The sequence below is a fragment of the Puntigrus tetrazona genome, chromosome 16 (genome assembly GCF_018831695.1).
Source record: "Puntigrus tetrazona isolate hp1 chromosome 16, ASM1883169v1, whole genome shotgun sequence".
Classification (NCBI taxonomy): domain Eukaryota; kingdom Metazoa; phylum Chordata; class Actinopteri; order Cypriniformes; family Cyprinidae; genus Puntigrus; species Puntigrus tetrazona.
The window spans coordinates 22,616,483-22,636,664 of NC_056714.1; the positions used below are offsets into that span (position 1 = coordinate 22,616,483).

The following is a 20,182-nucleotide window of genomic DNA, read 5'->3' on the forward strand; positions in this document are numbered from 1 at the left end:
CTTGTATTTATGATATTCGTGCTTTTATTGTCATCTGCTTCGGTGCATGCAAGTATCATGGGAAGCATAAAACAGAATAGAAAGATGTGGATTAAGGTTCCTTTTCGGTCTTATGAAAAGTTAGCTTTTGACATTATTTTTAGTGTATGACTAGTGCGTGTAATCTCCCCATATATTATCATATTGATTTTAGTAATGCGTATTAGTAAATGTTGAGATTAACAAGATTAATCCATTGCATATGTTAACAAATAAAACCGTGTTGAAAGGATTGATTCGTTTATGCTCGTTATTCTGTTTCTGAACATGTGGGACATCATATGCGTATCTGAAATTCACAAATTGTTAATAGAAAATATAAGACACTGCTCTGTTCACAAGTTGTTGTTTTTTTTTTTTTTCCTCTTTCATTCATGTTGTGCTTCAGGTCTCAGTGTCCCAGTGTAATATCCAACCTCTGCTCCATTGCACTTTTCCTCCACACTTTATAAACTTACAAAGTTTTGACAGGTAAAAGAGACTGTTCCTTACTCCACTTGGAAGGATTGCTGCAGGCTAAACACAGCGTGAAAAGGCTACCCCAAACTGTCCTTTGGGAAATTTCATTTCAAAGAGATTCTGGGTATTTTGGTGTTTGCTGTTTTGTGTTTTGGAATGCAAGAAACTAGTAATACTGCTACTGCAATAATAACAACAACAATAATAATAATTACTATTCAACATTATACAGTTATCCATTATTAATATTACGATTACTATAAAATATAGCACCTAATTCTGTGTCTATAATGGACACTTTTCACATGACTGTGATGACACATTTCAACTGTGATCAGCATCGAAAATCCTCCAAAGTATTTTAGATTTTGAATTGTGTGTGTGTGTGTGTGTGCGCATGTGTGTGCATTTATAACATTATAGTTTGTATTACATCAATTTTGCATCAGATTACAAGAAAACGCTTTAGCTTTAGCATTAGTTAATGCTAACGCTAATGCAGCGTCTATAGGGTGTATGGTCAATTTCGCTAAATGTCGTTATTTGTCATTTTTTTCACTTTAAAATTTCTGGAAAACGCTATGATTTTTTTTTCTTTTGCTATTTGAGCAAATGGGAACGCAAAATACATATAGGCTAACCTACGTTGTATAATTTCCCATTCACCGTCCTCAAAGTTTAACTGACTATGACGACTTCCGCTGCTGAAAAACCCTGAAATGTGAAAAAGGTCGCGATGCTAGATTTGTGTGGTTCATCGACAGTCAGTGCTTCTTTCAGCAATGGTTAATGTTGTCCGGTGCGAAGACACTTTGGAACGTTGTGTTTTCATCTTCCGGCGTTGAACGTTAAAAATGGCGTTGAGCTGTATTGACGACGCAAGAGACGTTGCCGCTTTTCGGTAAACTGAAAACAACCACAGAATTATTTGCCGACATCTTTAATTTGCGCGTTCTAGTCGCAACCCGTCATTTAATGCGTTTAGTTTCGTAAATACGCTCGGTTTAAATTAAGGATTTAAAACGTAGCCCACCCTGTGAAAATCGATTACTAACCCGGGATAAAATGAGACCAGTGTGAAATAGTGAATCATAACCCAGCATTATATTTACCCAGGGTTCGAATTTTCAGACATGCACTATGTATGTGTGGCTGCATATTTAATAATAATAATAATAATAATAATAATAATAATTTATTAAAATAAAATACGTTTATTCTAAAATATTTTACCTTAAACTTTATTTTATTTCAAGACTTTTTTTTTTTTTTTTTTTTTTACATTTTTATAACTGTTTTTACATGAGCTAACCTGGCTATGCAGAAAACAGAGGTGTGCGCTGCATCACATCGTCCATTCATCTGTCTTTTCTCGCGCTCCGGCTCTGGTACGGCGGGCTCAGTGTGCGCTGGATTAGAGAAATAGCTGTTTTATCGCGCAGGGATTTGATCTCATTCCGCGCTCTTGTCTGTCTCCGCTCCGCAGCTCGTCTTTGCTGGGCTCCTGGTCTGCGCGAGGCTGTAGAGCCGTGCCCGTCGACTCCAGCACAACCAAATGCTTGTGTGACAGACTCTCCACCTTCGCCATTTTAGCACGCCTCAATCCCGATGTGGTAAGTCGAGCCATTTCTATTGTTTCCTTTAACGCCGAAGAACGTCAAAAGACGCGTTTGTGTGACATTGTGTGATTTAATGTACCGCTTTTTTTTTGGTCATAGGCGTCATTGTCATTGTGTATCAACAGATCCCTCTCTCTCACTCCCCCTCTCCTCCTCTCCACGGCATGCTAGAGCCATACAGCGGATTTAATGCAAACAATTTAAGACGTGTTTCATTTTTTAGATGTGTATGAGTATGTAGACACAAATATATGTATACAAAAATGAACGTGTGGCTAGCTTTGTTTGATGCTAGAACGCAGTGCATGAAACATGCAGGCTTTCATTTTGGATTTGCATACATTAAATGTTTGTGCAGAAGGAAATGCATGTAATTAATAATATAATAGCTGTAAATAGCTGCATTAAAGAAATGCAGTTTGTTTAAAACACACCAACATACACATTTCCATTTGTGTGTGTATATATATATATATATATATATATATATATATATATATATATATATATATATATATATATATATATATATCATTCTGTTGGATTTGCTGTGTGGATATATTTTTCTTTGTACATTATTTAGATGTGCATAAGGGAATTTGTTGGCCTTTCCATGAGTGTAAAACATATATCTTAATGACACACCACCCGTGCATTTGGGCCTTAGAGGGTTATCTTTGTGTAAATCTATATGTCTTAAAACAGGATCTTTATTTAAAATGATGGGATCTGGTTTGGTTTAATGCAAGAAAGGGCCTTGTCTTTGTGTAGAATTTTCATTCAGTGTGATTAGTTATTATTAGACTGGAAACTGCCTCTGAAGCAGTTTATTCACCAGTTGCCGTGGAAACAGCATGGGCAGTGGAAGTTCTTAAAGCTATAGAACACGCTATAACGCTCTCTTTGTGCAGCTTGGCCCAGATATGAGCCAGAGTGCCCAAAAAAAAATGTAAAAAAAAAGAGGAAGAGGAAGCTTGACACCCTACTGGCCAAAACAATGGCCACGTCTTCTCTCATTTGCTCTGCCAAGATGTTTCACGTTGGCTGCTTCAGGAACAGAAGTAACTGTTGTGACACTGTTTTGATTTGGGAAACCAAGTGAAAAAGTGACATCATAACAAAGCAGAGTTTTACATGCAGGCTACTGTGCACAAAGCTGCAAATACGGGGTAAAAAAAAAAAAAAAGAGTACAACAAACAGGGAATTGCTTTTCATAGCACATTATACTGGCTTAATGTGCTTTGTTGTAATGCAATGGATAAAATATCCAGCTTCTCTTTGGGAATGAGCTGGATTCGAAAATGGAAACAATGGAATTTCTGCTCCAAAGAAACCACAAGAAGTGTGAATTGCCTTTCGCCAAAAATCGTTCTTGCTTAAAGACATAGTTCGCCCAAAAATTGACTCGCCCTCAAGTTGTGGCAAACCGTGAATGTCTTTCTGCTGAATGCAAAAGAATGTTGAAACAAAAGAAAGTTATGGAGAAACAGTTGACGAACCCCATGGCTCCATAGTTTTCCGTAAAAATACCAAGTTATACAGGATAGTCAAGAAAGAAATGTAGGGTGCTGCTGCTTCACTCTATGAATCAGCTGGATTTTAAATGTGATTTGCTTAAATACCACAGAAATATCTACTTGGCTATTGTTTAACATTATCGAAATGTTCCCTCGGCCTGGGTTTTGTCAGCAGAAAAGGAAAGTAATTAAAGATTTTGATTAAAGATAAAAAAATTAAAAAACCTGCATTATTTTTATTTGGAACGATGTGCACTGATTGGTCGTTCACAGCAAAACCAGGAAAGTGCATTAAAGTAAACAGGGTTATATTTATTGCGTGCTGATCAAGGCTGATGTTACAGTACATTCAATCTGTGTTTTTCAGATAGCCAGTTTATATTTTACACATTTTTATCTGTGTTTCAGAGGCCTCCTGTGTGCATATGTGCTGCTGTCTGCTTTCATAGATGTGTGTGTGTGTGTGTCTCCTCACGGTGATCCAGAGAGCTATAGCTGTATGGTAATCGCTCGCCTTATGTCCCGCTCTACCTGGTCAGATGGACGCGGAATAAGGGAGTGTCGCAGTTAGCTCATTCCATGCCTCGTGGGAAGCATATTGTGGGGATTTTATTTGTGTAGCTGTGTGCCAGCAGAAGGAAGGACCGCTCCTCCCCTTGGCTCCACTCCCTGTCTGTCTCTCTCTTTCTCTAGCCTTCTTGCTCCAGACCCCCACTGCTATGCCGCTAATTATTCCTGCAGCTCCACTTGCCACCTCAAAATGGCCCATCCAACGGCCCCTCCGCTGGCAACTAGCGCCCTACAGCTTCGGAATGATAAAGAGCCAGAGAAACACTTCCCTTCCTTTCTTTTCCCTCTCACATTCTGAGTCTGAATATACAGTCAGCTGCAGTGCACATGGATAGAGGAAAAAAGAAATAAAGGGAGATAGTACACTGCAGCTATTTTAATCGCATTCCAGTATTTCTACAGATGTTTGAAGCTTTGAACCAGGCTCTGGTTTACATGGGTCAGATTGTCTTACGCTTTATAAGCTGTTTGATATGAGAAAATTGCTGTGGTTTTGCCCAGGCGGAATATTTATGAGCTAAAGCTTGTAGAAATGCACAGTTACGCTGCAGTTGTACTTGGATGAAGCTCTGAATACATCATTCCCAAATATGGGTCAGTGAAGATGGCAAGAGAAAGAAACCACACACTGTGTTGAGATGTTTCATGTTAGCACATTCTTCAGAGGTAGGCCATCGTCTTTCCGCTTGCATGTCACTTGTAAAAGATTTAGCAAGTCTAAACCTTTGCAAGTTTAGCATTTACGTGTTTTTAGTCCTGCTTAATTTGCATACAGTTTGGCAGGTTTTAAAATATTAATAGACCAGTGTCCTTAGTACTGATTGAACGCATTGCATAGCTTACAGCTTTTTACATTTCCATGCATTTTCAAGTACATTGTGGCTTGGTTATATTTATTTACTCATTTCTCCAAAGACCCCTGTAGTCAAAAATGATTGACAATTATCATATAGTCTAGATTAGCAGTGTGGTTCTGTTCTGGGCAAGAGAGCAGCAGTAACCATCTATAGAGTAAACGGAACAGAACCAACATAAATGTGTTGCAGATGTCATTAATATCCAATAACATTTTAGAAATTAATCTAGAAGTGGAAGGTGTAATTAGCTATTGAGCAATGCGAAAGCTGCTGATAGTACTTAATGACCTTATGTATGAATGCTGAGATAAGAATCATATTCCTATAAGTAGATGTGAATCAGCTGACGTGAGCTTGACCGACCCTTCCAGAACTAAAGCTACGCTTGATTAATTGACTATTGCAAAGCCATATATATATATATATATATATATATATATATATATATATATATATATATATATATATATATATACTAATGCATATTTTATTTTAGTTCTTTGTTGTAGTCTGTGATTATTAATATATATATATATATATATATATATATATATATATATATATATATATATATATATATATATATGTATATATATATATATATATATATATATATATATATATATATATATATATATATATATACTTTTTTTGCATATTGATTTAATCAATTTTTACCAGTGGAAGTATATAGACTTCATACAAATGAACTGAAGTGCACCAACTTTCCAGAACTGACTTCATTGTGACTTTCTAAGCCTCCTTTTGCCTACCTTCTCACAATTAAACATTTAAAAATTGACAGGCTTGCTAGTTGATGTTTTCTGTTCCCAACTTGCTGTGGCTCACTGTCTGTGCTGATGGACTAAATAATTCCCTTGGTTCGATAGCGGTTGTTCCGAGTACTAGCCTGTCTTCCACAGCTTAGGCTTAGTCAAGTGTTTGATTGGCCAGGAGAAGACAAACTTAGTCTCAGAGGATGCATTTCTTTCTTGATTGTCAGTGGGGACCTCACTGCAGTGCAGATTAATCAGAGGGATTTAATTAACTTGGCCCTGTGCGCACATTAAACCTGGAGACAAGACAGGCTATAAACTCAGACCAATTATCTTTGTGTGTAAGTGTAAGTCTGTGTGTTTTAAACTTAAGGTGAGAAGTGCACAACTGTGAATTTGTAGCACCCGTGGACATCCTTAACTCTGCTGTACCGCATTTACAATGTTTAACAGATAATATTTCTAGATATGCATTGTAGCGGTGTAAGTCTTAGGCAAGGAATGCAGATATTCACAAACACACAGGCATGCAATACTCACACCTATGGTACAGTTAATGCTGCGTACACCACTGCAGTGGCCGCTGTTTCTCCACCACATCACCATGGCAACCAAGACAATGGTTGCGCAAGCCTGCAAATGTTATATTTCAGGCTTTTGGTTCACAATCACTGTATGAGTAATTCACTATCATTAATTTTTTTTTTCTGACAGTCTATATGTCATTAGAAGCAGTCATAGGTTGTTATACTATAGCTCTCTGCTGTGCCCTCTGGATATCTCAGTCCTCAGCATCAGCTCTTTACTGAGTGACCTTCATCTCACCTTGTTCCTTAGCCGGAGCCACACGGACAGCAGCCCACTCTCCTCAGCGCTCTTCTACACAGAGTCGGCTAGCCTGATGCGCCGTTAGCATCTTTGAGCACTAACTGACTCTATTTCTTGTGTTGACAGAACATGGATAAGACCCAGCTTCCATCTGTGACTCTGATTGTGGGCTGCGGGGTCTCGTCCCTCACCCTGCTCCTCCTCATCATCATCTATGTGTCTGTTTGGAGGTAAGTAAGATCTGCTGATGAAACGAAATCTGGCTGTTCACCAGTAACAGAAACTTACTTAATGGGAAGTAATAGGCGTTTCAGCACCATGGAGAGCGACGCATATTTATGTGAAAAGCTTTGGGATGCTTTGGAGTTTGAGATTCAAATCAATTGTTTGATGTGATGTAATTCTAAACAAGTTAGGTTGTTTTTTACTGTTCACCACTTTTATTAGTGAAAGGCTGATCAGCTAGGACAATTAATGCCAATAATTTTGTCTAGTATCAGTTTCAATAACTACCAACAGCCTTGGTTATTGTCATTGCACTTTTTTTTTATTATTTTGTCTTTTTTTTCATATTTGAAAAGTGTTTTTATGAATTAATTCATATTCATATTGAAGTGTTTTTATGAATTAATTGATCAAAAAACAGTAAAACCTTGTACATTGTTAAAAATAATTCATTTTTAAATAAATGCTATTCTTTTCAAGGTCATAAAATAAGTGGATCACATTTTCCTCAAAAGTATTAAGCAGCATAACTGTTTTCAGCATTGTAAAAAAAAATGAGCACCAAATAAGCATATCAGAATGATTTCTAAAGGATTATGTGACACTGAAGCCTGTAGTCATGGCGGCTAAAAAATAAGCTTTGCAACACCGTAATAAATTACATTTAAATACATATATTGAGCAACTGTAATGATGTTACCCAGTATTTCTGTTTTTAGTATTTTTGATCAATTAATGCGACCTTGAGTCTCTATAAACAGTACATAGGGATCTTTGCTTATAATTATAATTGCAATGATAAATCAAAATATATTTAAAATCATTGAAAGTTTGCAAAAATTTATTTTTTCTTTTTCTTTTCTTTTCCTTTTTTTATTTCACCATGCTATTTCCTCCTTTGCATCTTGTGCTTCAATGATCTGTACAGATGCTTTCACTTGGTCAGTGTCACATCTTGGTCGCCTCTAGAAATTATACATCAGTTCAGGTTCCATTTATGTGTCCATCTATTGAAAGCATGGTGGCTGAATAATAGCAAGCAATAGACGTCACTCAGTGTTTCCGTGTTGTTTTTCTTCAGGTACATCCGCTCAGAACGTTCTGTCATCCTCATCAACTTTTGTCTGTCCATCATCTCCTCCAATGCACTCATACTTATCGGGCAAACTCAGACACGGAACAAGGTATGACCAAACAAACACGAAAAATAACTGATAAAACCCTTGATGTACAACAAAATATACCTAATCTTCCTCTTTTCACCTTATACCTTCCATCCTTACCTTGATGGATGGACTCTTCTTCTTTCTCTCTTACTATTTTCTTGCTCTTAGGTTGTTTGTACTCTTGTTGCTGCATTTCTGCACTTCTTCTTCCTGTCCTCTTTCTGTTGGGTTCTCACGGAGGCATGGCAGTCTTACATGGCCGTGACTGGCCGTCTTAGAAACCGTATCATACGCAAACGTTTCCTCTGCCTTGGTTGGGGTGAGGCTTTTCTTGTATCTTCTATCTTCTTTTATAATCCCTTTCTTCTGAAAATAAATGAGCCAAATAGGTAGTTTGTGTAAAATTTCAATCGGTTTTAGCAGCATTGTATACTATGTGTTAGAATCTGAAATTTTATCAAAGTACTCAACTACTTTCCAATTATTTCTGTTCCCTTTTATAGGTTTACCTGCTCTAGTTGTAGCAATTTCGGTTGGATTTACCAAGGCAAAGGGATATGGCACTGTTAACTAGTAAGTATGATCACGATGAAGTTGACCAATCGTCTATTTTTGCCTACATATACAGTCATTCCTAGTGCCTTTAGTGGTCGGTCAGTCCCTTATTACAGTTTTAGTGGACACTTTTAAAATGTTAAAAACAATAAATGACAGCCACATCATCTGATAACCCCATCACTAACTATTTATCCTTTTTCTTTCTTTTGCCTCTCCTCTTTCTTTGTGTTAGTTGCTGGCTGTCTCTGGAAGGCGGATTGTTGTACGCATTTGTGGGACCAGCTGCTGCTGTCGTCTTGGTACAATTTCTCTCTCCGTTTGATTTATTCACAGAAATCTTCTGTCCCTCATTTCCAGACTCAATGTTTAATGTTGATGCTAGCTTACTGCACCCAAACATAGAATTTTAAATTAAATAAACCACCGCGAGCACTTAAGAATGAAAATACAGACGGTTCCGGATTTCACCCTCGTAACTCCACAACATAACATCCAACAAACACGTGTTTCAGTAGATCTGTTTAAACACAGCGTATGCTAAGCTTGCCAAGTGTGGACATAATAGTCATTACACCGCTGCAGATTAATTAAACGAGATCTGGGCTTAGACTTTATTAGGATGGATTACGCCGATATCTATTTTATTCAATAAGAGGTTTTATTTTGTCAGGCAATATAACGGTGAATTCTATACGGATGACGGAAATGTCATCACTACTGCAATTTTTCTCCGTTCAAACGTCTGTTCTAAAAATCTCTCGGTAGTTCATTTTTAAAAATGTTTTGACGATTCTTTACATTTTTCAAATTGCATATTGATATTAATTTACGTTTAGAATTATTATTTGCTGTATTGTCAAAAATTGGTATTCAAAATCATAACGTTTGGAAATCGACTCACAGGACACAATCCTGTTGGCAGAAGTAGCTCAACATGTTAACTGAGCCTTTATAAAAATTAACATCACATTGGAGGACCATGTTTTTATTGTGAGACTGGGTTGGATCTTAATATGCACATGTGTTCACCTTTTTCCTCTCTCTTCTCCAGGTTAACATGGTTATCGGGATTCTGGTTTTTAACAAACTGGTGTCTAAAGATGGCATAACTGATATGAAACTCAAGGAGAGGGCCGGGTATGCCTCACAGCACTCATTCATCTCATTGGCTGACCTCTAACCAGCTCTGAGAAAGAGATTCATTGGCCAGACCTTTCCTAACATTTCTCCCCTCTCCAGAAGGACACGTGTTATCGTGAATGAATTAGAAGCACTACGAAAACGTACTTTCTTAAAATATTCATCTTAAATGTCCTTAATATGGGAAACTAATATGATTGTTTTCAACTATTTCTTGAGTTTTTCTACACCTTTTAGAGATAAATTGGCAAACATCAAATTTAGCATGGTTTGAAATAAGGGGGGAGAGATTGCGAAGGACTGGTTATTGGTCCCGTCAAAAGCAAGATGACGTTTCTTCTCACTCATTGCATTTGTTTTACATTTCCGTTGGTGATTTGCCATGTGTCGCTTAATCATTTCTCCAGCTTCTCTTGATTTTTAGGTGTCGCTGTGCATCTTGATACAAAGCTGTTTAAATCCATGTGTGCCATGTTTCTGTGTGTATAATGTTTATTTGAGGGGCATTTTCTCAAAGGAGCCAGGCAAAGGAAAACTGACATAACACGTCAGCTTCATGCGTCTGATCGATAGCACTCAGACTGAGCGAATTTCTCATTTTATATCCATTGATTTCGACAAGTTTTCAGTCGTGTGAGTCAAATGTCATTGAAGCTGAAGTATGAACTGAGAATTGTTATTATAGACCTCATTATAAGGGTTTGACAATCACACGCTGTCCATCTCCGCGCCATGGACCATCAATTACGCACTGGAATTGTTAATCTTCCAAGATTCGCATGCCTTCTACCAATCAGGCTTCAGAGCAGAAACATGGCCTGAGATTTATTACGGAGAAGACGAATATTACTCATGTTATGACTCATGATTGACTGTCTGTGTTTCCTTTTCTGGGCTGTGCTCCACTGCCTGCAGGCTGACGCGTGCCTTTACTGGCAACGTTTTTGCATCCGACTGTTTTCTTTCCCTTGTCCTTATCTTTCCTTTTATTATTATTATTATTATTATGAATATTTCATTTCAACTATGTTGTGTTTGCCTCTGCTATGATCTCTCTGATCGACTGTGTTTGTTTTTGTGCTCTTTGAAACATTGTATCAGAGTTACCACAGCATCCCCTCGCTCACACTCAGGGCTCTCCTCTCTGCCCCGCCCACCCGACACTGATTGGCTGACATGCAGGTCCGTCCACCCTCTAATTTAGCCTCTCCCACAATTCACAGTTTGCCTGATGCCATCACGATGGGCTTTTAGGACTGTAAATTTTCTGAATAATTCTGATGGAAGCATGCTGGTTAGATTAAATGTGCTTTAGATTATGTATTTAGAATAGCTTTAGGTTCAGTTTTCTGATTGTTGCGTGGATCCATAAATTAGTTTGTGAGGGTGTGTTTGTGTGAGCGTGCGAAAGAATGCTTGTATGTGGATTTCACTGTCTGGACATTTTGGATCGGATTGGATTTTTTTTTTTTTTTTTTTTGAAGTTTGTGCTTAAGTAATAATGGGAAATATTTTTGCAATTCCAAAACTCTTATCAACATGTTTGTTTGGGTATATTCCAGCCGCATTGCGTTCTCTGCAGAAACCGATTAACTCAAGGCTGGCTGCCGTTGTTTGGTGCTGATAGATGGGAAGAGTGAATTAGATTTAGAGGGAGGATTTTTTTATTCCCTTTTCCTCCCTCCCTCGCCCTTGTTCTTAAACACAGCGTTTTTCATTAGCCTAATTAATAAGCGCTGCTGTTAATTACACTTAGCGAAGGAGTAGCACTTCGGATCGTCTGTGTTCACCTATAAATGCAGTCATTTTCTTTCTTTCAGTTTTAGAATATCAAAGTGCATTTTGACAAATCGGCATCAAGAATTTATGCATTGCTTTATTACCTGCGGCAAGACGAAACAAAAGACGAAATGTTTCAAAAGTGGAGGGTACAATAAATGAGAAAGTTTGTTTCAATATTTGGTAAAGGATCATATCGGCTAGGTCTTATCAAGTCCCTCCACGAGGACTAGCATGTAATTCAAAAAATGCTGATTGCTTTTTAATATCACTGCCTCTAGTGAGGTTTTATTGGTCACATTGGCATTTTGCTTGGAATTGAATTTCTTATGTGGGGTTTAATCTACATGTCTGCCAGTAGCGGAATCAACTTCCTATCCGTTTGGGCAGTCATGCCAAGCTGATGGCTTTAATTGTGTTTTTGCTGTGGCTATTTTGTGTACAACAGCATTACATACACTGTCGGTTCACAAATTTGGAAGCAGTGTTATTTTACTTCAAAGCTTTTATTTGTCATAGTTTTCATTTTCTAGAAAAACATTAAGCAGCACATCGATATCAACCGTAATGATAAGAAATGTTTCTTGTGCACCGAATCAGCATGTTAGAACGATCTGAAGGATCTGAAGGATCAGATGACACTTAAGTCTGGAGTAATAATATTTTAACCATTTTACTCTTTTTACTGTATTTTAACCGGTAAACAATGCAGCTTATGTTAAACAATACAGATCCTCTGTAGAAGCATATTTTGAAAATCTCAAATACGGTTGTATGCCGTACCGAAAACGTGATTTTTTTTTTTGTGCTGCGGTTTATTAAAACAAAACAAGCCCACAGACACACACGCATTTATTTATTTGTATGCATGCATGCAGAGTTCGATATTGACAGTTATGGCTGTGGATGACTTTAATGCGTCTCCTAAAATGACCGTGATTTAGCTTGAGCCCGTGAATGTACGATCTCCGGCTGTCAACACGCATGAATGTTCGTGTGTATGTTTTTCAGCCAGCTTTTTTCGAGTTCCCATGTCTCTCTCCAGGGCCCAAAGACAGATGCAGAGTGGGACGGATAAACTGCTCGCAGCCTAAATCAAGCAAATTCCATATGGCATACTAATGCAAAAGAAGATTTTGATGTCATTGATATGACAGAATCAAAATCCTACCATGTAGCATTTTACATAGACTGTCAGTGGAAATAAATGATGGTAATCTATACATACATGCACTGTATATAGCAGGGGGAGGGTTCTCGCTAGCTGTTTGTCCCACATGTTCAATCAGGCCTATTTAGATTAGAAAATTAACATGACGGCATCTTTTCCATTATTCCCGCACTCTTCCCAAAGCCTTGACAGTGATTTGCCCTGAGTGAGAGCTGGAAGGGGATTCTGTGGCCGCTAGTTGTGTGCATCTGCGTGGATATAGATGTATGTCTCTGTGTGTGTGAGAGTAAATGTCAGCGTACATGTGTATTTCAGTGTGTTGATTTGACTTTGCAGTCAGATGACAGTGCCACTGTACAATATGACGCTCAAATGTGCCAAGTGCGGAGTTATCTCGTCGGCTGACGTTTCCACCACAGCTACCAGTAACGCCATGTTAGTCCCGCTAATTATTTACCAACTCTTTGATGCTCTGCCTTCGGTTCTGTTTTCCTTTCTTTCTGCATATTTCTTACCTCACTCTTCTTTTTCCTTTTCTGGTTTTCTCCCCCATTCATTTCCCTCACCCTGCTATTGCTCCTTAGCTGTTATGTCAAAAGTGATCAGCAGAGTCAGAGCTTTTATGTTGTCGCAATGCTAAATCATGCAGATGCAATAGAAGCTCATCCTGAAGCCCTGCTGTGTGTGTTCGTGTGTGAGTGTGCAAGCGTGTTTGACCAGACAGTTCCTTGCTAGAGATTACCATGGTAACCATAATTTCTGTCAAAATAGCATAGTTTCAGTTTTAAGAATGTTCTGCTAGTTACTGGGTTAGTGAAAGATCTATGAATCTGAAATGAAAGCTCGCCTATAAATCAGCCGTTTTGAGAAATCTGACAGAAGCATTGGCATTTTCAGATATTTCTACTGAATTTTCAGTAATATTCAGTGTTGTTGTTGGTAACTAAAACTAATAAGGCTTTAAAAAATAAATAGAAATGTTAGATAAAAAATTATATTTTACAATGCTGCCTTGGCAGCTAGCTGAAATAAGTTAAAATGACCAAATCTAAAACTAAAGCAAAATAAAATAAAAGCAAAATATAAATATTAATGACAAAAGCTCATAATAAAATGATTAAAATGTAATTTTACACTATAATTACTATACACTATAATTCTATATAGGAAAAAAAAAAACTACATACATTCTATAGACATCTACCTATATACATCTCAGTTGATATAGTTCAAATGAATTAGATCAAATTACATAGTATATATTATACATATTGTATATCAAAGATTTGAAAAGTCATATTGTTAAGAAATAGCAATTCCATAATGCAAATAAAGAAGAAGAAAATAATAATAATTAAAAAAAAAAATTAAATTAAATAAAAAAAAAAATATATATATATATATATATATATATATATATATATATATATATATATATATATATATATATATATATATAGTATTTTTGTAAAATGACCCCCTGATTATCTTTGTTTTACTTTGGATTATTGTGTAGGTTTAAAATATTACTGTAATTTTTCTGCATCTCTCTGTATTTTTCTTTTTCCTCTGTGTTTCTCTTGTGATGACAGTGGTGGCCAAATATTCTGTAGTGACAGTAACTGTACGGTATGTTGCTTGAACTCTGTGGTATTTTGGTGGAAACTATGGTTGCCATGAGACGTTTCTGTAAGAGCTATTAATAGCAGCTATGTCAAGAATGGTTTATCTGACTGTGAGGCTGCAATGAGCCATATTTATCAGGTCTCTGTCATTAGCCTGTCGCTGGTACTGGCCGGGTGTTTCACTCCGCAATGTGAGATAAAGTAAACTAGCCATTTATTAATGTTTGTGAGAATGTGTAGGATGCATGTGGCAGAAGCTAAGAAGCAATAAAAGAGGTTAAAATTATGCAACCTACAACATGAATAATCCTACATATACATTTGTTTATTTTGCTGGTGAATTGCAGCAATTTGTAAACATACTGTACCTCAGCAGATGAGTAGAGTTAAAGGTCAGTGATGTTTTACCACATTACCACATGTCTGGGGTTGACTATATTTGCGGTTAGTAGTGATTGTGTACAGAATGTCAGATAAAAGCTTTATAGGGCCGAGTACTTGATAAATACAATCATGTACATGTATTTGTGGGGTCCGTGGATCTGTTCATGAAAGACATCTATTGTAAATCCAGTGTTTTTTTTTTTAATATATATATATATATATATATATATATATATATATATATATATATATATATATATATATATATATATATATATTCCTTATTTATACAGTATAGCCACTGCACTCTTTTTTTGTGTTTATATGTGCATCCCTGACGTGTGTTTTTGTGTGATTGGCAGAGTGTGTGTTTGTTGGTGCATTAAAAAGATACAAATGCAGTAGACTGGATTAGATAAATAATTAAATATTAAAAAAAAAAAGGCAGGAATGAAATAGTAAGAATAGTGAGACAAAGGACTTGCTGAGCATGCTGACCCTTCCTTCAAATCCATGATCGGGGAGAGTTCTTCTCTAAAGACCACTGAAATGTCTACATTCCTTCATCTTTCATCCTCTCATTTGTCTTCTTCCTTTTCATGGTCCATTGCTCTTTTTTTATTGCTTCTTTTGGCTTATTTTTTACCTGTTGCACCTGTTCACACATGTTTTGAACTGTGATTGAACCTAAATGTTTTGAGTACCGGTATATTGATATTGTTCAGAGTATAATCAACAAAAAGGGCAACTCTAGCTCATATTGAACACCGTATCGATCTGTGTATTCATAATATTAATGCTCTTTAGTGCAATACCACATTCATATTTGTAAAACACACTTCTGACTTCCAAGGAATCAATAATATGTGTGATAAATATTAATTAGTTCTATAAGAAATTTCCAAAATCTACTCAAGTCAAGTCGCTCTGAAAGAGTCTTATTCTTTAGTTTTGCCCTCTTTGTCGTTTTGTATGGCAATTGTGATATGAACAGTCACTCAGTGTAATTGTACTCCTGTCCTGTAGGGCGTCGCTGTGGAGCTCCTGCGTTGTATTGCCACTGTTGGCTCTCACTTGGATGTCGGCGGTCCTGGCCATCACCGACCGCCGTTCAGCATTGTTTCAGATCCTTTTTGCCGTCTTTGACTCCCTCGAGGGCTTCGTTATCGTGATGGTGCATTGCATCCTGCGCAGAGAGGTAAGAAAGCCTGTGTATTTTCTGGTTTCAAAGTGGTGGGTTTTCTAATTGTCAATGAAAATTTCATACTTTTTTTTTTTATCTATTAGGTACAAGAGGCCGTAAAGTGTCGTGTTGTTGATCGTCAAGAGGATGGAAACGGTGACTCCGGTGGATCTTTCCAGAACGGCCATGCTCAGCTGATGGTGAATTTCAACTAAATATCTGTATTTCTGTTACACATTAGGCATTCAGTTGTGGTTCAATGCTCTTATTTCATTGTCTTTTTCAGACCGACTTTGAAAAGGATGTGGACATGGCTTGTCGGTCAGGTGAGTCTCTCACAACATACGCTCCGGTCACTTAAAGTTGTTGTGACATCCCTCTGAGAGGTTAAGACAAGACAAGTACCATTTTACAGGCCACATAATGCATTTTCTTCAAGGAGATTCAGAACACGATCTGATAGCTGGCGTGAAGCAAAATGCAGATAAATAGACTTGTCTGTTCCCCTGCCGTGCCTCAGATCTGCCGGCCTGTCCTAATTAAGTCCCTCACGACATTTCATTATCAGATAGCAGCTTTCTTCTCTGATAACTATCGGAAATGGGATTCTGATTATTTGTCAAGATGACATATCAAGCTAGAATCTGGAAATAGAGACTTGTGATGTGATATTTTTTGCTTTTTTGAAGTGTAAAGGACTAAAAATTAAGCCTTCAATCAGCCTTCCTTCAGTTAGTTGCTCTAAAGATTTTTTCACATCTTGCCGAAACGAAAGTTAAATTCTTGACTGGATTATTACGCAAAGTATAATGTAACACTCACATTTCAAACAATTTTGCAACTTTGCTTGCTCCTGTTTTCCACTGACCTTTTGTCACGTAGCCAGTTATTGCCTGGTAATGCATATAATGTATAATTGATCCTTTGTGTATTCACACCTTTATGATCCATTTTTGATGATTCCTTATTTTCTGATACACATCAAAACAATCTTTAGGACTTGTCTGTTATAAGTTAAAATATTTTATCTGTTTCATTGGAAGTTTAATGCCTACCCTTTCAGCTTTCTAGCTAATGAAATTGCTTTTCTATAAGGTCCAAGTATCATAATTAGGGTCTTATAAATTCTGTTGCAGGAAACTTATGTGAAATTGTGGAATCCAAATTTAACAACTTTGTAGTGTGGAATGTCACCGAATGTTAAAAAATTTGGATTAATACATCAAAAGTTGGGCTGTAAAATTATTACAATTCTATTAAATTAAATTTAATTGATTAGATATGCTGTCTAATGACTGAAATGTAATGGAATGTTTAAAATAGAACCATAACACAGATAACTACAGTATATAGAATTTGGAAAAAGCAAAACAGATTTTTAAGGCCTTTTACAATCAGCTGCATTTGTTGGTTTTAGTCTTTGTTTATGTTCTATACCATGTTAGAGCATATACCGTATTATTCTTACGATTCAGCAATGTTTTCTTTAAAAGAATTACTTCATAATTTGAGCTGATACAAGAGCAGTAAAATGTAGCACAGCTTTATCAAATTAGCATTAATTAACTTAATAAGGCTTTTTCCCTTCTGATTTGCAGGCACCCTAAAGCGTTCCTCCCAACAAGGTGAGGAGAAGGTAGCTTCACAGCAGATCACGGTACAGAAAGGCTCCAACTTCAACACCCTTCCTGCCAGCATGGCAAAGGTCCACCTGCAAAACGTCGCTGACTACGCCAGCCACACTCTCACCATGCGTCGCGACAAAGGCGGCATTGCCGGGGTCAGTACCGAGTTACCCGGAGCCAAATCTATTTACATCTGTGACGGCGAGCTCTTCAAGCAGCTGGATGGAGCCCCGGGAGACAGTGGCGGTCCCGAAGGAGGAGGAGGAGGAGGAGGTGGGTCGGGCCAGGGTTACGTGCTCCTGCCCAACAACAATAACACCCTCAGGCCCGCAAAGGGCGGAAAGGACGACCAAGCCACCAAGTACAACATCAGCATCGAACAGTTACCCCAGACCAGGCTCATCCACCTGGCCAACCCCGCCGGCACTGATCCCGTGCCAGGCTTCGGGTTGAAGAGCCTGCCCACCGACCGAGTCAGCGTTTCCTGCTCAGAGAGGGACTCCCCGGTGCAGACGGTGCAAAACATTTCCAGCGAGTCCCAGATGACAAACACATGTGAGCAAGGGGATTCTGGGAACTCCGGCATGATGTCTAAGAGTGAGACCGTCTCAACACTGTCTATGAGCTCTTTGGAGGTAAGAAATGATCAAACAACGCAACCCTATATATTGCGAGTAAATCGGTTTTGCACTAGACAACTAAATCATGCACATCATTAGCCGTTGGATAATAATAATTAAACTAATAATTATTTTGTATTTCACTCGCCGAAGATTCAGTTAGGGAAACAAGAATTATGACTATAACAATAACTATATTAGTGTCAACAACAATGAACAATAAACGTATAATTATTATGCTGTTTTAAATGCTCAAGCTCTTTAAATCAGGATTAATTCTTATTGGCTGTCAATGTTTTTACTATTCATTAGCTAGGAAATAAATCACTGTGAAAGTGATTCCAGCTTTATTGTTCTTTTGTTTCATTATCATTATAGTTTGAATATAGCAGTGCTAACTCTATTTTTTATTCGGTGCATCTGAGGTTTTCCTCTTGCTGTCTTTGTAGTGCACTACTGTTATTGATACAGTTATTGATCCTCTTGTTTTTTTTTTTTTTTCTTGCCAAAATGAGTTTGTTTGGAATCATTTAAGCATAAGCCACTCCCACTTCCTTAAGTGGTGGGTGGTGCTAATGCACAAGCAATCTCATTGGCTAGCACTCACATATTTCATCTCCGTTTTGATTTCAGCAATCATTTTGAGCGAATGCAGACAGTGTGAATAATATTCACAAGCCCAGCAACTCATCTTAGTTCGTTATATACGATTAATAGTATAATTAGTAAACTGGAAATTATTTTTCAAAGTTGTAGATAAAAGAAAATAATGGAGTATGTTTTACAAGAAAATGACATTTGAGTCTACTTTAAAGCGCATTTATTTCAGCATTTCTTTTTAAATATTTCCCATCAATTTCTAAGTGAAATTTGTTTGCAAACATTAAATAGCGCAGTCTGGCGAGTTAACAAAAAAATGTTTGTAGAGGGTTGCAAAGCGCTATACATCCTGCATCTGTTTCTTCACAATAGACAAGCTTGGCATCGTTTTCTTTAAATAGTAAAAACACTCTCATAGTTTGCATTGAAAGATTCACAGCCTAAATGAATCAGAACCAGTGACACAACAGCTTTCTAAATGACTATTCATTAACATTTAATGGCTATCAGCGCAAATGTGCATGCGTCTTACAACTCTGTAGATGCTGGTCTTGCTCTTTTTTTTTTTTTTTTTAAATCACGATGTCTTTTCATCCCCGTGTCCTTTTTTTTTTCTCTCAGCTGTGATTATTTCTAATAACCAATGGACACTTTGGTTTCTGGTCCAAAGAAACTTGCTGTAGACCCATCTGCCTACAAGGCTGTGAATTCACATCAATGTTTGTCATATCTGCCACAAGGGAGCGAGTGTCCTAATTTATGTGCGGAGTGAAAAAAGCATGTTTGTGGAGAGTGTCTGCATAGAGGACTGTCATTACGTGGCACAGAGTTACATTTCAACTGACATCAGCCAATGCACATGCACTCGCTTTCGATAAAAAAGCGGCAAAACACTTAATGGCATAAAAAAAATGCAGTTTCAAAAAAGAAGGAATGAAAGAAGGGTAGATAAATTATGCCTCTTTGCATTTGCAATTATCCCTCTTAGAAAAGAAAGTCTCTGCAAAGGTCAGATTTTGCTCGTGCTTTAAAAGGGAGCAGATGACAAGCGTGGATTCCTCCTCACCTCAGGCCAAACATGCTCCCAGAATGCATTGCGGGCACACAGCTGCAGCCACGCACAGCGCAGGCAGAATGTCAGACTGCCCTCAGACGCTCTCCGACAGGCTAAAGAAAGGCCATTCGGTCACAAGCTGTTTACCGCGCTCTCATGCCAGGAGCTCGGCGGAAACATGCAATATAAAAGCGGCACAATGCTTTCGCGAAATCCGCCCTAAGTGCCCAAAATTTTACAATCGATTTTTTTACTAACTGCATTTGGGTCGTTCTCAAAGAGTACCGAGTTATAAAAAAAATACAAAATGTTCAGTGTTTAATTTAAATTTAGTTTGTTTTCCATATATAAATTAATAAGGATTTATTAGGATTAATTTATTACAT

At 37.4% G+C, this 20,182-nt stretch overlaps 1 protein-coding gene across 18 annotated transcripts in view; it reads left to right on the plus strand.

Annotated features, from left to right (window-relative positions):
• Window positions 1–20,182, plus strand: part of adgrb1a (adhesion G protein-coupled receptor B1a) — an 86,213-nt gene that overhangs the window by 62,720 nt on the left and 3,311 nt on the right. For 11 of the 18 annotated variants that reach the window (XM_043261393.1, XM_043261396.1, XM_043261395.1 and 8 more), the window contains 13 exons: window positions 1,985–2,111; window positions 6,793–6,896; window positions 7,820–7,879; window positions 7,973–8,075; window positions 8,226–8,376; window positions 8,561–8,630; window positions 8,848–8,914; window positions 9,667–9,752; window positions 13,042–13,140; window positions 15,741–15,912; window positions 16,002–16,097; window positions 16,184–16,223; window positions 17,496–18,157. In XM_043261393.1, the coding sequence (XP_043117328.1) occupies window positions 1,985–2,111; window positions 6,793–6,896; window positions 7,820–7,879; window positions 7,973–8,075; window positions 8,226–8,376; window positions 8,561–8,630; window positions 8,848–8,914; window positions 9,667–9,752; window positions 13,042–13,140; window positions 15,741–15,912; window positions 16,002–16,097; window positions 16,184–16,223; window positions 17,496–18,157 (1,837 nt within the window). The remainder of the gene's footprint in view (window positions 1–1,984; window positions 2,112–6,792; window positions 6,897–7,819; window positions 7,880–7,972; window positions 8,076–8,225; window positions 8,377–8,560; window positions 8,631–8,847; window positions 8,915–9,666; window positions 9,753–13,041; window positions 13,141–15,740; window positions 15,913–16,001; window positions 16,098–16,183; window positions 16,224–17,495; window positions 18,158–20,182) is intronic. The other 7 variants (XM_043261397.1, XM_043261398.1, XM_043261402.1 and 4 more) reach the window with 3 other exon arrangements.